The sequence below is a fragment of the Panthera pardus genome, unplaced genomic scaffold (assembly GCF_024362965.1).
Source record: "Panthera pardus isolate Hobbes unplaced genomic scaffold, ASM2436296v1 HiC_scaffold_19, whole genome shotgun sequence".
NCBI classification, from domain to species: Eukaryota; Metazoa; Chordata; class Mammalia; order Carnivora; family Felidae; genus Panthera; species Panthera pardus.
Genome location: NW_026526754.1, coordinates 11,700,380 through 11,716,916, shown reverse-complemented (window position 1 = coordinate 11,716,916; position 16,537 = coordinate 11,700,380). Strand labels below are relative to the sequence as shown.

At 42.4% G+C, this 16,537-nt stretch overlaps 1 protein-coding gene across 1 annotated transcript in view; it reads right to left on the bottom strand.

Moving 5' to 3' along the window:
- Positions 1-16,537, bottom strand: part of PKD1L3 (polycystin 1 like 3, transient receptor potential channel interacting) — an 80,133-nt gene that overhangs the window by 26,989 nt on the left and 36,607 nt on the right. The window contains 9 exon segments of the mRNA XM_053906821.1: positions 1,460-1,559; positions 7,967-8,201; positions 8,303-8,495; positions 9,133-9,313; positions 10,000-10,022; positions 10,506-10,693; positions 11,015-11,152; positions 11,154-11,210; positions 15,926-16,072. Coding sequence (XP_053762796.1) covers positions 1,460-1,559; positions 7,967-8,201; positions 8,303-8,495; positions 9,133-9,313; positions 10,000-10,022; positions 10,506-10,693; positions 11,015-11,152; positions 11,154-11,210; positions 15,926-16,072 — 1,262 coding nt within the window.

Here is a 16,537-nt window from a genome sequence, read left to right as displayed (position 1 = left end):
AGGGTAGAGAGAGAGAAGACAGAGAATGCAAGCAGGCTCCATGCTGACAGTGCAGAGCCCAACTTGGGGCTCGAACTCACGAACCTCGAGATCATGATCCGAGCCGAAATAGTCACTTGACTGACTGAGCCACCCAGGTGTCCCCAAGTCCTACTTTAAAAATTAGATTCAGGGGCGCCTGGGTGGCTCAGTCGGTTACATGTCTAGAGACATGTAAACCAAGATGGAGAGAGAAGGAGCCAGAATAGGACATGAAACTTGCTAGCACGTCTGTGCCAAATGCTTGGGAGTCACGGAAGAGAAAATAAATCTCCCTGAGGAAGTCAGAGAAGGTGTCATAGAGGTGAAACTTGACATTTGTTGTGAAGGATGAATCAGATACAATTCTCCAAATGGACAAGGACAAGAAAAGAAAAAGTCCTTTTTAGGCAGAGGGAACAACAATTCCAGAGCATGGAGAAATGAAATGAGGCCTAGGAAGGCAGTATGAAACCAGATTAATTTCTACAAATCTCATAAGGAATGGGGTGCCTATCCCTTAGTAATGTGTCTACCACTCAGCTTAAGAAATAAGTTACCACTACTTAATAAAGTTGGTTAGTGTTTGCCTGTGATAGTATTCCTTTCCTTCAGAGAGCTAATCCAATGCTGAATTTTAGAGTTTATCATTCCCATGCATTTCTTCACAGACACAAATACATACATACATACATATATATGTTATATATACGTACACATACACGTGTATGTATATGTGTATACAGAGATGTATACAGAGATCTATACAGGTCTATATAGATCTCTGTATACACATATATAACCTATATATGTATACGAATATATATAGATAGATAGATATGTCTATGTATACACACAAGTGTATATATGTGCTGTTTTCCATGATTAAAGTACTATGTTAATTTTTTTGCTCACCATTGTGTATGTGAGGTTCATTTGCATAACAGGAGCAGCTCCAGTCAGGTTTTTAGAGGGTAGTTTCCCTCAGGCGTGGAGACTGAATGTGATGAGTAAGAATCGAGGATTATTTTGACATTTTTAGAGAGTGGGCATGTACTTAAATGAAAGGAGAAGAGTAAAGAAGTGGGTGTGCAGGCCAGGCAATCTGGATTGGGGCAGGTCTGATCAGACGTGTCCAGATAAAGATGGTGAGCAGCTGGAAACAGCCTCTGGGCTCAGGGGTGAGACAGACACTTGGAAGGAGATGCAGGACCCGGACAAGAGGTACAGCACTGAGAGAGCACGAGAGGGTCTCAGGAGGAGCACATGAGTGTGGTGACACAATGGTTTTCCATGGGCAGCAGAGAAGGAGCAGCCAGCTAAGGAGAGACAAGGTCCCTACATAGATAACTGACTCGGTGAGGTGGCTAGATGTCCAGTATTTCAATACGATTTGCTCTTTGCAAAATCAGATGTTGGTACTCAGAACTACTTGAATTACCCAAGAGTGCCAAGATCCTCCTTGTTTGTTGTTCCTTCTCTTTGGTAAGACACGGCATCCTGTTCCGCATCAGTGAGATGGACAATGTGAGGACGATCGCCTAGACAGAGAGATCACAGGGGAAACAGAGATCACAGAAGGAGCAGACAGTACAGGATCCAAGGTGACTATGGTTAATGCATTTCAATTATTTGGCCCTTTATTATCATGAAAAACCGAAAATTAGGTGGTCTCATAATTATTTTTGCATAATCACAGGGACCTGGTTAATACAATGTTAACATTTCTAATTTTGCTTGTAGTCCGTAAGCTGCTTGACTAGGAAAGTTTAACTATCAGACGATTTGCGATGATCTGTGTAAGTTACTTAAGAACATCTTTCTTGGAGTGCCTGGATGGCTCAGGTGGTTAAGTGTCTGACTCCTGATCTCAGCTCAGGTCTTGATCTCAGGGTCATGAGTTCAAGCCCCATGTTGGGCTCCAGGCTGGGCATGAAGCCTACTTAAATTAAACAAACAAACAAAACCCACCTGTCTTTGGAAGACCTCTAATGAGCTGGACTGGAGAAGCTACACTTCTTAAAAAACTTTTTTAAAGTTTATTTATTTGAGAGAAACAGAGACAGTATAAGTGGGGGAGGGGTAGAGAGAGAAGAGGACAGAGGATCCAAAACAGACTCTGCACTGACAGCAGAGAACCCAACCAGGCTCACACTCACAAACTGTGAAATCATGTTCTGAGCTGAAGTTGGCTTCTAAATCGACTGAGCCACCCAGATGCCCCTGGGGATAAAAATCCCAAGGATTAAGTCTCTCTTTTGCTAAAGTAAGCATGGACTCTTGTAACTAAGACTTTAAAAGTATCTGTTACATGTGTAATAAGTATACCCCCTCCACCTTGTCCTTTAATCTCCATGGAGGGGAAGAAAGCGCTCTAGTCCTCAGGAGAATAAAGACAAGGGTGCTATTTCCAGCCTGTTGCCACACAGCTGATTTTAGACACTCCATTCTGGGTGTGTCTCCTCTGGAGACCTCAGGTGGCCCTCTAGTGGCTGGTCCCCAGACTAGATGGGAGAAAAAGTAGAAAGTTCACTTGGCCACAGGTCCAACCAAATTCAACACTGTAGCGATAGCAATAACTAATCTAATACACTTGCTTCCATCTCTTCCTCTTTTTATACTTTTCCACCAACATGCCCCTGCAACTTTAAAAAAATTTTTTTATTTATTTTTGAGAGAGAGAAAGAGAGAGCGAGCTCGAGCATGGTAGAGGGGCAGAGAGACAGGAAAACAGGATTCAAAACAGACCCTGTGCTGTCAGCACAGAGCCCGATGTGGGGCTAGATCTCATGAATCATGAGACAATGACCTGAGCTGAAGTTGGAGGCTTAACTGACTGAGCCACCTGGGCATACCCCTTCAAATTTTTTTAACTGAAGTGATAAACGTTTTTTATAAAAATTTGGAAAAAAGGAAGAATTAGAGATTTTAAGAAAAATTTAAATTTGGAATAGATCCCTTAATCACTTGTGTCTTAATATATATATCTGGACTGGCTTTCCACGTCACTACATTTTCTTTAACATTTCTAATGGTTGTTTGGCATTCCACTATATGGATATGGCTGCCTCATATTAAGACATTCATTAAGCAGTGTCCTATTTCGGGGCATTTAATTTGTTGCCAATTTTTAAAAGTAAACTACTTTGAATTTTCTCAGGGTAGGTCCTTAGAAATGAAACTTATTTAGTAAAGGGATGCAGAATTTGAAGGTTTTACCCTGTGTTGCCTGATTTTCCTCCACTAGCAGTGAAGGGTTGAGGCATCGCCATGTATTATCAGGTTTTTGCCATTTTTAAAAACCAATTGGAATATTATTGTTCTAATATATTTGACTCCAGGGAAGATAAACTTCTTACAAACTTTTTGACCATTGTGATCATAAAATTTCTTTTGCTTTTAAAAATATTTACTTTGTATAGAGAAAAATCACTTTTTGGTGAAAAAAAATTTTAATGTTTATTTTTGAAAGAGAGCACAAGCTGGGGAGGGGCAGAGAGAGGGGGACATAGGATCCAAAGTAGGCTCTGTGCTGACAAAAGCAATCCCAAAGCAGGGTTTGAACCCACAAGCTGCAAGATCATGACCTGAGCCAAAGTCAGAAGCTCAACTGACTGAGCCACCAAGGTGCCCCTGCTTTGTTGTTGTTTTTTGTTTGTTTGCTTTTTTGTTTTTGTTTTTTGTTTTTTGAGAGAGAGTGTGTGTACAAGAGCTAAGAGCTGGGGAGGGAGAGAAAGGGGGAGAGAGAGGGAGAGAAAGAAAGAGGGAGAGAGAGAGAGAGGAGGAGGGGGAGGGAGAGAATCCTAAACAGCCTCCGTGCTCAGCAAGGAGCTGGACACAGAGCTCAGTCCCTCAAACTGTGAGATCATGACCCAAGTCAAATTCTAGAGTCAGATGCTTAACCGACTGAATCACCCAGGCACCCCTGTCAATTACACCTATTTAAATGCCACTTCCAGCATTTCCACTTTTCTTTGTTACTTATATCTTTATGGGTCAATTGCCTCTTCCAATTATCTTTTTTTTTTTTTTTTTTTGTAAAATGTCACAGGGGTTTGTGATTGGAAGACAAGGAGATAACACAACTACACACTTTGCTGTCTGTACCTAAGCCAGATAATAGGTGGCAAATCATCCACACACTTTAAAAGTGACACAGTCACTGACCATGATGTACAGCTGTTATTTAGGTGGTGATTTGTGGACTGAAGAGCTAACAGCAAGCAGTTAGTACTTTAGGCAATCACTCACAGTTCAAGGACCATGGTAAATGATATTTGAACTGTGTTGCTGGGACACTGGTGCTATTTAAACCATGTAACTAAAATTCACAGACTATGAAACAGCACAAAGCAAGGACTACCTGTATGCAAGTATGTATCACCTAAAAACCAGGGCATTCTCCCATCATTATTACACTTAAGGAAATTATCAATAATTTCCTCGAATAATATCCTATCCATATTAAAAATGTCTTATTTAGTCAAAGGATCTAGAATACTCCTCCATCATTTTTTTCATGATACTGACTTTTCACAGAAACTGTTACACAGAATGATACTACTCCAAGTGTGATCAATGAACCAGCAGCACCAGCATCACCTGGGAAATTGCCAGGAATGCAGAATTGCGGGCTCCGTTCCAGAGCTATTCTCCATTTCAGTGCGTCTTTTAAAATTGATTGTGCCTGCAACTAGTTGAGGCCTTTTAAAATAAATTAAATATTTCTTTGCAAGAGTGGATTGTTTAATTATTATCATTCCTATCACCTGCATGTTAAGTATCCTGGATCTACAGTCTAAGTCTCTTCTCCCTTCAACACCCTCCAAAAAACCCCAAATAACACAGTTAACAAATGGGCAGAAAACATGAACAGACACTTCTCCAAAGACACCAGGTAGCTGACAGACGCATGAAAAGATGCTCAACATCACTTATCATCAGGGAAATACAAATCAAAGCCACAATGAGATACCACCTCATACCTGTCAGAATGGCTAACATTAACAATGCAAGAAACAACAGGTATTGGCAAGGATGAGGAAAAAGGGGAACCCTCTTGCACTGTTGGTGGGAACGCAAACTGGTGCAGCCACTCTGGAGAAGAGTATGTTCCTCAAGAAACTAAAAATAGAACTACCTTACGTTCTAGCAATTACACTATTATGTATTTATCCAAAGGATATAAAAATACAGATTCAAAGGGGTACATGCACCCCAATGTTTATAGCAGCATTAGCAACAATAGCCAAACTATGGAGAGAGCCCAAATATCCATTGACTGATGAATGGATAAGGTATGTGTGTGTATGTGTGTGTGTATACATATACACACACATATACATACCACGGAATATTACTTGGCAATCAAAAAGAATGAGATCTTTCCATTTGCAATGATGTGGATGGAGCTAGAATGAATTATGCTAAGTGAAATTTAAGTCAGAGAAAGACAAATACCACATGATTTCACTCATATTTAGAATTAAGAAACAAAACAGGTAAACATATGGGAAGGAGGGGTAAGAAAAAAAGAGGGAAATAAAGCACAAGAGACTCAACAATAGAGAACAAACGACGTGTTGACAGAGGGAGGGAGGTGGGTGGGCGATGGGCTAGATGGGTGATGGGTACTAAAGAGGGCACTTGTGATGAGCACTGGGTGTTGTATATAAGTGATGAATCATTGAATTCTATTCCTGAAACCAATATTGCACTGCATGTTAACTAATTAGAATTTAATTTTAAAAAAGAAAAAAAAATAAGTCTGTTCATCCTTATTCAGTATTTTTATATATGTATTTCATGTTTTGCATTATTTTGGTTTATTTAAACTTCCTGGTCATTAGTGACATCTCCTTCAATTCAACTTGTGAATTTTAAAAATTTGTAAATCACATTTTTCATTTCCTGAAAGCCTTTGTCTGTGTGTTTGATACAAAGGAGTCTCCTAAAGAGGTCTTGTTATAGTTTTGGTCTCCTCCAGCAGTTTTTAATTAAGATCTACCTACTCCTTGTTCACCCTGGGATCCGTGGGTCTCAAATGGGGCTATACACTGGAACCACCTGGGAAGTTTAAGCGTGCTTGGCACTGGAAACCATCTCTAGGCATTACTTGGTCTGGTTTTTTAACCAATATTTAATTGGTCTAGGGTGCATGGGTGGCTCAGTTGGTTGAATGTCCAAATTTGGCTCAGGTCATGATCTCACGGTTTGTGGGTTTGAGCCCTGCATTGGGCTGTGTGCTGACAGCTTAGAGCCTCGTGCCTGCTTCAGAATCTGTGTCTCCCTCTCTCTCTGCCCCTCCCCTGCTTGCACTCTGTCTCTCTCAAAAATAAATTCTAAAAAATTAAAAAAAATTTTAATTGGTCTGAAGTGAGGCTTGAATGTCAAGAGTTTTAAGAGTTCTCCAGGTTTGGTTGTGGGAGCTCAGGCCCATCCTCTATGGTTCTTAAAGCAGAAACAATCCTGTCACCAAAATCCAGAATGTTAGAACTCTACTGGACAACATACAGTTTTTTCAACAAATACACTGTGATAAAAATAGCAAGAATGGACAGCAATGGGAAGAGAAAGGGAGGAGCTTCTGTAGACTAAGCATAAAGAGTGCTTAAAAGATGTATCAGCTGATTGCAACACATGGATTTTATTTGAATCTTGATTTGAACAAACTATAAAATAAACATGTATGAGACAATTAGGAAAATCTGAACCCTGGCTTTTTTAAAAAAAAGCGTTAAAATACACAACATAAAAACCATCTTAATCTTTTTATAGTATAAAGTACATTTGTATTGTATAAATATTAACACATTAGTGTGATAATTGTTTTTATATTTGTTTTTTTTACTCTTTTTAAATGTTTATTTTTGAGAGAGAGAGAGAGAGAGAGAGAGAGAGAGAGAGAGAGAGGGAGAGACACAGAGAGCAAGTGGGGGAGGGGCAGAGAGAGAGGGAGACACAGAATCCAAAGCAGGTTCCAGGCTCTGACCTGTCAGCTGTCAGTGCAGAGCCCGACTCAGGGCTCAAATTCACAAACCGTGAGATCATGACCTGAGCTAAAGTCAGATGCCTAACTGACTGAGCCATCCAGGCGCCCCTATATTTATGTTTTTAAAAGAAGAGGCCTAAAGTCCGCCTGGGTGGCTCAGCTACTTGAGCATCTGACTTCTGCTCAGGTCATGATGTCACGGTTTATGGGTTTGAGTCCCATTTTGGGTTCTGTGCTGACAGCTCAGAACCTGGAGCCTGCTTTGGATTCTGTGTCTCTATGCCCCTCCCTCGCTCATGCTCTGTCTCTCTCAAAAAACAAAAAACAAAAACCTTAAAAACAAAACAAAAAATTAGTCTTTTTTTTTTTTTAGAAATATACACACTAAAATGTTTATGGATAAGATGATATGAAGTGAGGCATTTTTCTTTTCAAAATAGATGATTGACTTGTTCTGGTAATGAAGTAATGGTTGAAGCTGGCTAACAGAACGGCAGAATTCATTATACTATTCTCTACACATTTCTGTGGGGCTTGACATTTTCCTTAATCCAAAGTTTTTAAAAATTAAGTTTTCTGTTGCTTTTTTAAAAAGTAGTTTGATGCCGATTGATTTTTTTACTTGTCCTTTTTAACTTGGCAATGCTTTTCTGCTCTGTTTCTACTGGTCTCTCAGTTCTGGTTAGTTTTTTCTGTGACTACCTCACTCATATCTCAAATCTCATTCTGCCTATTTCTGTGTGTGTGTGTGTGTGTGTGTGTGTGTGTGTGTGTGTGTGTGTGTGTGTGGTCAAATTGGCAGAAACATTAGGCACTCTGAATTGACACCCAAGGGTCTCACTGTTCCAAACTACGTGCAACTAGAGTGGGTACCTCTCCTTCACGACTGGCCCCCCCCCCCCCCCCCCCCCCCCCCCCCCCCGCCTACCATGCCAGTATGACCCATTTTTCACATACCTTTACTAGCTGGCTGATGAAGACGTTCTGAAGCACTGATAATATTACTGAAATAACCCAGTTGGTGGCCTGGTCTTTGTTCAGTTCCAGACTATAAAATGCAGTAAAAAAGGCTGCAGCTGGGCTAGTGACACCCAGAGGGAGCCAGGAGATGCAAGTCAACCATCGGGGCAGGCCATTAGCGACGGGCTTCTTCCCTTCTTCCGGGCTCAGGAGGGGGGAACAGGTTGCCTCTCTTAAGAACAGAAGTTGAAAGAATAACCTGCTAGCCCACAGCTCAGAGAGAAGCACAGGAAGACTATAAGTGACAAAAGAAGCCGGGTGGTGCATTATTACCTGAATGGCCCCTGTTCTGTTGGAAGAATATGTATTTCCAAGAGCTCCTGGAGTTCTTGCAGTTGACTGGTGGCATCTAGGATGTCACAAGGCTGGTCAGCCTGAGTGGGACCCAGTGCACTTAAGTGAGATTGAAGCCTCTGCAGAACTCTGAGCAGGTAATGACAGAAATGATGCTGGCCTTCAGGAACCATTGAAAATACAGGCCGAGGTTCATACTTCAGCAAGTGGGAGACTTCAGCAGATAGTAATTAACTGGCAGAGATTAGCATCTCACTCATTGATGATGAGGTTAAATTGCCCAGTCACTGGAGATTAGACCACAATCAGTATTGTCTTCTCTGATCATCCTGGCCAGCTGGTAACAATGTCTAAAATTCTACACTGCGATCCAGAATAAAAACAACTTTTGCTCTAGAAGTAAATAAAAATTTAAACCTAACTGGGCTTTTTCACCAGAACCACAGTACATGTACAACTATATTAGATAAGTGCCCAGGAGGCCCCAATTATATTCAAGAATCCATAGATGACATAATGTCACCATTCCAACAGAAGAAAAAGAATGACATGTTTCAAGAGCCCCCAACAAAGCAGATGGAATATGGGGGGGGGGTCTGAGGGCATTTTTGTGGGCTCTTCCTTAATCCTTTACTTTGTTTCACCAGATCTATTGTCTTAAAAGCTCTACTGGAAGCCTAAGGAAGCTGGGCCAAGCAGAAGGCTGTACCGTGCCTGTTGGTCATGCTGAGAGGTAGGAAGGATAAGCAAGAGGCAAGCAAGGGAGGAGGTAGATAACAGATCAGTTACTAAAACCTGCGAAAGTTTACCGTTTACCCAAAGGGGTCCTGCCCGCTGATGAGAGCCGTGACCTGCTACGTGAGAACAGAGGAGGCTGGGTAAAAGCTTCACCTGCTTGTTAATGTTGGAAGGACTCCATAAAGGTTGTTCCGACTCTGAGAGTAGGTACATATTTCTCCAGAGTAGGAATCCCACAGTCTCCTTTAATTCCTGAATATAGAACCAAAAGGAGAAAAGTCAGTTTTACATTCACCCAGGACTGGTCGCGGCTATAGATGGTGAGGTTGTCCCTTGACTAGGAGAGGCAAATGCTTAGTGGGAAGAGCCTCTATTTTTCATTTTCTTTCTCCTTTTTCAGAAATACGTCACTTCACAGTAGCTTCAAAACTAATTTTAGGAGGACCACCTAGGTAGCTTAGTTGTTGAAGTGTCCGACTCTTGATTTCAGCTCAGGTCATGATCTCATGGTGGTGAGATCAAGTCCTGGGTCGGGGTCCATGCTGACTGTGGAGCCTGCTTGAAAGTCAGTCTCTCTCTTTCTCGGTCTCTCTCTCTCTCTGTCTCTCCCTCCCCACCTCTGCCCCTCCCCCACTCACACTGTCTCAAAATAAATAAACATTTATTAATTTATTATTTAAAACTTTTTTTAATGTTTGTTTATTTTTGAGAGAGAGACAAAGCATGAACAGGGGAGGGGCAGAGAGAGAGGGAAACACAGAATCCGAAGTAGGCTCCAGGCTCTGACGTGTCAGCACAGAGCCTGACATGGGGTTCAAACCCACGAATGGCAAGATCATGACCTGAGTTGAAGTCGGACACTTAACCGACTGAGTCATGCAGGCTCCCCTAAAATAGAAATTTAAAAAAAGAAAATAAAACTAGTTTTAGGAGCATACAGAATGAAAGATTGGACCATTTGCTCAAACATCAAAAATGAAAATTCCAGAATATTACCTTCTGCATTCACATCCTGTCCTTACAATACTTCACCATTAAGAGGAGAAACAAAAGGGTGCCTGGGTGGCTCAGTCGGTTAAGTGTCCGACTTCAGCTCAGGTCATGATCTCGCGGTTTTTGAGTTCAAGCCCAGCATCGGGCTCTGTATGGACAGCCCAGAGCCTAGAACCTGCTTCAGATTCTGTGTCTCCCTCTCTCTATGCCCCAACTCCCGCTCACTCTCTCTCTCTTTCAAAAATAAATAAACATTAAAAAAAAAAAAAGAGGAGAAACAAGGGGCATGATGCATTGTGGCCCAGAGGACAGAAATTAGGGAAAAGCTATCAAGATTAATAGGATCCCATGAGCCTTCCAGGAGATCCCCTCTGCTGGCCTTTCCTGCTACATGGGGAAACAGGGCCCACCATCTACCTATACAGTTAGATACCAAGCTTACTTCAGTCACCTCTGTGAGACAGAGGCTCACAAGGAGCATCTGAGAGGCAGGAAGCCTGGTCGGGAGGAAAAAGAGGCAGGGGTTCCTGAGGCTAGATCAGCAGGAAGAGCCTCCCGATTACGAGACTGACAGGGAAGAGGAAGACAGCGGTTTGGATGCTGATGAACAGTTGGGACCAGGTCATAGCAATGGACCCACTGGAAGAAGAACATCACATCAACCTGTATCCTCAAGAGATGAAATCATCTCAGACTCCTTCCTCTCCTAGCTTTAGCCATCTGTTTGGCAATTTAACCATGACTATCTAAGGACAGGACATCTTCATGGTAGTAAAGATCCCGATGTGTTCCTAAGGCTGCTTCATTCACTAATGAATGGGAACCCTGAGGAAACCTGTTAAGAGTATTCAAGTGTTAGAGTAGCGAAGGAAAAAACAAAGGCACATCAGGATTGTGTTTCTGACCCTGCAAGGAAGAAGAGTGCAGTACTATAAGAGGATTACACACCACAAAGGCTACACATCGGGCTCACCCATACCTTGCTCATCTCTCTGGGCAGTGGTGCCAGTTTTCCTCCAGAACATGACGTTGACGACCATGTCGCACAGAAGCAAGGTCATGCAGCAAGAGAGCCTCTGGACTCTTGTAAACTGGTTCTCCGAGCCACAGATGATCCTGGGTGAGCTTTCCTACAATCATGGAGGAAAACAGGTGTCTAAGAAGAGAAATTAGAAAAGGACAGAAGTGAGACTTCATTCTGACAGCATCCTAGACTAAGAGGCGGTTTGCCCGGCAACACGCTTACACCAACAACTAGGCCAGTATCCAACACCTCTATGAAGACTCTTTCAAATTCATGGCAACATGATTCTTTTGTAGCATTAGGACAAAAGGTTGTCAAGGATAAGGTTAATTTATATTGTATGAGAGTTTAAAATTAAAAACGGTTCTTTTAAACCTGAAACATACTGTCCCCTTGATCTCAGTAAAATTAATCTTCTCCAAACCTCAGTTTCCTGATTCGTAAAAAAAGGGCTAATAATAGTTTCCAGATCACAGGACTGTGGTGAGCATATAAAGAACTGAGCACAGTCCAACAAGAAGTACTGAGCGGGGTGCCTGGGTGGCTCAGTGGGTTAAGTGTCTGACTTTGGCTCAGGCCATGATCTCATGGTTTATGGGTTCGAACCCTGCATTGGGCTCTGCACTGACGTGAGGAGCCTGTTTGGGATTCTCTCTCTTGCCCTCTGTCTATGCCTCTCCCCAACTTGTGCTTTCTGTCTCTTTAAAATAAATAAACTTAAAAAAGAAAACAACGGTTCTTTTAGCTAAGAGTTTTGATAAATCTTTTACTCTTCACAAGTTTGCATTGGGCTTCCACTCAACATAGTTTGGTAAATTTATAGTTTGAGCCCCTTCTCTTCTCCGAATGTGGACGAACTATAAATAAGGCATAAAAAGAAATAACCAGGGGCGCCTGGGTGGCTCAGTTGGTTGGGCGTCCAACTTTGGCTCGGGTCATGATCTCACGGTCCGTGAGTTCGAGCCCCGCATCAGGCTCTGGGTTGACAGCTCAGAGCCTGGAGCCTGTTTCGGATTCTGTGTCTCCCTCTCTCTCTGACCCTCCCCTGCTCATGCTCTGTCTCTATCTGTCTCAAAAATAAATAAATGTTAAAAAAAAAATTAAAAAAAAAAAAAGAAATAACCAAAGGCACGCCTGGTTAGCTCAGTTGGTTACGTGACTGACTCTTGATTTCAGCTCAGGTCATGATCCCACAGTGGTGGGATCCAGCCCCACATCAGGCTCTGCACTGACAGTGTGGAGCCTGCCTGAGATTCTCCCTTTCCCTCTCTCTGCATGCATGCACACACTCTCAACATAAATAAACAAACATTTAAAAAAAAAAAAAAAAGGAAGAGCCAAAAATATTGGCTGGGTTTCAAAACAAGATAAACATCTATGAGGAGGAGAAATGGAATGAAAAAAACATGGCGATGAGCAGGGAAGATTTCTGGGCTCCAGAAGAAAGCAGTATGCAGGCAGGAGTTTGGTTCTTCCAAGGTAATTGGAAATGAAAGTATTTCATAGGGTGGGGTAGGGAGAGTAAAGCCAACTTCACTGCTTGGAGCCCAGGTTCAGGCTGGAGCTCATGAAGGGAGACTGCAGAACAATAAACTGCCAATTTATGGGTAGGGAGGTGGGCGGAAAAAGGACAGCCCCATAACCAGGAATTGAGCCAAGAAATCCACTCGTTCCAGACAAAATCTGCAAGAGCCCTAGTTTTGTCAATTCCACTGAGGAATAGGAGATCCAAAATACTGTAATATAATAAGGCCTAATTCTAGACTAGCCATGTGAAGAGTTACATGGAAACAGCAACAAGACTACTAGTCAGGGATGAGGGAGAGAGAAAGAAATTTAACAATACCTCCCCCCCCCCCCCAATAAACTTATGATCCCAAATTCCTAAACTCAGGAAGAAATCAAATGCAGAGAAAGGCAACCAAAACAATCAATAATTCAGTCCTGAAGAAATTAATTTTATGGGACAGTCTGACAAAGATTTCAAAATAAGTATTTCAGGTTGCTCAAAGAGACGAATCAAGGCATAGCATTCACTTAAAAAGAATAAAAAATTCTGAGAAACAGAAATAAAATTAATTAGAAATCTTATAACTGAAACATACAGTCATTAAAATGGCTGTCAGAATGGCGAACATTAACAACTCAGGCAACCACAGATGTTGGTGAGGATGCGGAGAAAGAGGATCTCTTTTGCATTGTTGGTGGCAATGCAAGCTGGTGAGCCACTCTGGAAAACAGTATGGACGTTCCTCAAAAAACTAAAAATAGAACTACCCTATGACCCAGCAATTGCACTACTAGGCATTTATCCACGTGATACAGGTGTGCTGTTTCGAAGGGACACATGCACCCCCATGTTTATAGCAGCACTGTCCACAGTAGCCAAAGTATGGAAAGAGCCCAAATGTCCATCGATGGATGAATGGATAAAGAAGATGTGGTGTATATATACAATGGAGTATTACTCACCAATCAAAAAGAGTGGAATCCTGCCATTTGCAACTACGTGGATGGAACTGGAGGGTATTATGCTAAGTGAAATTAGTCAGAGAAAGACAAAAATCATATGACTTCACTCATATGAGGGCTTTAAGAGACAAAACAGATGGACATAAGGGGAAGGAAACAAAAATAATATAAAAACAGGGAGGGGGACAAAACAGAAGAGACTCATAAATATGGAAAACAAACTGAGGGTTGCTGGAGGGGTTGTGGGAGGGGGGGATGGGCTAAATGGGTAAGGGGCACTAAGGAATCTACTCCTGAAATCATCGTTTCACTATATGTTAATTCGGATGTAAGTTTTAAAAAATAAAAAACAAAACTAAAAAAAAGAAAAACGAAAAATGAATGAGTATCAGTAAAAGCAGTTAACTCTGTGGCATTGTCACTTGCCCTGTTCCCATCTCCCTTTCTCTAGCTCTACAGTGACCTGACAGGCTTTAATCACAGAGAAAGCCAGGGGCCACTAAAAAGAAGGCAGAACAGGACTGGAGCTCCTTTAAGGTCTCCTTCCCAGAGAACTGTGATGATCTGAGCTGTCTGGTAGTTCCCAGGAAAACCCCACTTGCAAGGCTGTCCTTACTTGACCTGACTGGGTATTCACTAGCTTTGAAAAGCTTTTCCCCTGAGGGCACTGTGAAAAATACTCAAAGGCGGGGCACATGGGTGGGTCCGTGGGTTAAGTGGTAACTTCAGCTCAGGTCACGATCTCACGGTTCCTGAGCTCGAGCCTTGCGTTGGGCTCTGTGCTGACAGCTCAGAGCCTGAAGCCTGCTTTGGATTCTGTGTCTCCTCTCTCTGCTCCTCTCCTGTTCGTGTTCTGTGTGTGTCTCTCTCTCAAAAATAAATACACATTAACAAAAATTTTAAAAATATACTCAGAGGCAACTTCATAGCTGCCTGCCATGGTGGGTGAACAACAGGCTAACCAAAAAACTGAAAAGAAACTGGGAAACAAGAAGTCTGCAGGAGTTGTGAAAGCTCTGACATAACTGCTGGGAATCCAGGCCTGTGTGTGGGCTCAGGAGATGCCAGAGAACGTCCTGAGCCCTCACCCCTGCATGACATTGAGGCTCTCAGCAAGCAGGAAGTGAAGACCAAGGCAGAGCTGGCCGGTGCCTTGCTGAGGGCTGAGGGTATGACACAACATGCACACAAATCCCCTTGGCAAAGACCGGGAGACTTACTGGCTCCAGGTGTTTAGGGAATCTCTATCCAAACATTAGCTGACCTCCAGACTAACTGGGCAGACACTTCAGCTGCACGCCATGACAAAGGATACAGAATTCATTCAGAGAAATCGTGAACCAGACAACAACAACAAATTTGTGTTTGAGAACAACAAAGCCCAGGGAAAGGGAAGAAAATCTGATTTCCAGAGTTGCCACATTCTATTATTTAAAATGTCCAGTTTTTGGGGCGCCTGGGTGGCTCAGTCGGTTGAGCGTCTGACTTCAGCTCAGGTCATGATCTCGTGGTTGGTGGGTTTGAGCCCCGTGTCGGGCTTTGTGCTCACAGCTCGGAGTCTGGAGCCTGCTTTGGATTCTGTGTCTCCCTCTCTCTCTGTTTCTCCCCCACTCACACTCTGTCTCTTTTTCTCAAAAATAAATAAAGATTAAAAAAAACTTTTTTTAATAATAAAATGTGCAGTTTTCAACAAAAGATCACAAGACACTAAAAAACAACAAAGTATGGCTTGTGTGTGTGTGTGTGTGTGTGTGTGCGCGCGCACACACAGGCACACACACACAGAGTTATCAATACACTGTCCCTGAGAAAGCCAAGACACTGGAAAACTAGAAAAAGCCTTTAAATCAGCTATTTTAAATGTGTTCAAAGAATTAAAGGAAACTATGTCTAAAGAACTAAAGGAAAGTAAATGAGAATGGTGTTTTCCCAAACAGAAAATATCAATAAACACACAGAAATTATTATTATTATTTTTTTATATGTTTTTTTCTGAGAGACAGACTGCAAATGGGGGAGGGGCAGAGAAAGGGAGACAGGATCCCAAGCTGGCTCTGCACTGTCAGCAGAGAGCCCCACATGGGGCTCGAACTCATGAGCTATGAGATCATGACCCGAGCTGAAGTTGGACACTCAACCAACTGAGCCACCCACGCATCCCTAAAAATTATTTTTTAAAAGAACCAAAAAGAAAGTTTGCAGTTGAAAAATACAAGTGAAATGAAAGGCTCTACAGCAGATCTGAGCAGGCAGAAAAAAGAAGCAGAAACCCGAAGATGGGTCAATTGGAATTATCCAGTCTGAGCAACGGAGGATGAAGAAAAATGAACAGAGCCTCAGAGACTTGTGGAACACCACCATTTCCCCACCAATACCTAAAGGAAAAGAGTTCTTTCTTTGAGACTGGTTTGAAGACCCGGTCAGGCTCACTCTCTCCAAGGTCCATGGCCAGCCAACAGTTGGACAGGAAGTGCCATTTCCTTTTACCTGCCACGTCCCTGGCAATTACCCGGTTTCCATACCTATAGTAAAATGAAGATAAGCATGGTAGGGAGGTGGGCATGAACCAGTTGTTGCAACAAGAAGTAATCTTGCACTATCGGTAAATGGATTCTTTTCATTGTGAGGCAAGAACTAGAGAAAGAAACAAAAGCTGATCCAATTTCTTCCTTTGCAACCTCTAAGAGAATTCATGTATCAAAACCAGAAAGCAGGGGCGCCTGGGTGGCTCAGTCGGTTGAGTGTCCAACTTTGGCTCACGTCATGATCTCACAGTTTATGAGTTCGAGCCCTGTATTGGGCTCTGGACTGACAGCACAGAGACTGCTTGGGATTCTCTCTCTCTCTCAAAACCAAACAAAACAGAACGCAGACTTGTATAACTTAGGAATAGTTTGGTGAGTGTATATATTCCTTAACTTTCCTGTTCTTATGTGCCAGGGCCCTGCCATCTCTTCGAGTATCCCATCTGTCTCTGTCTCTGTCAC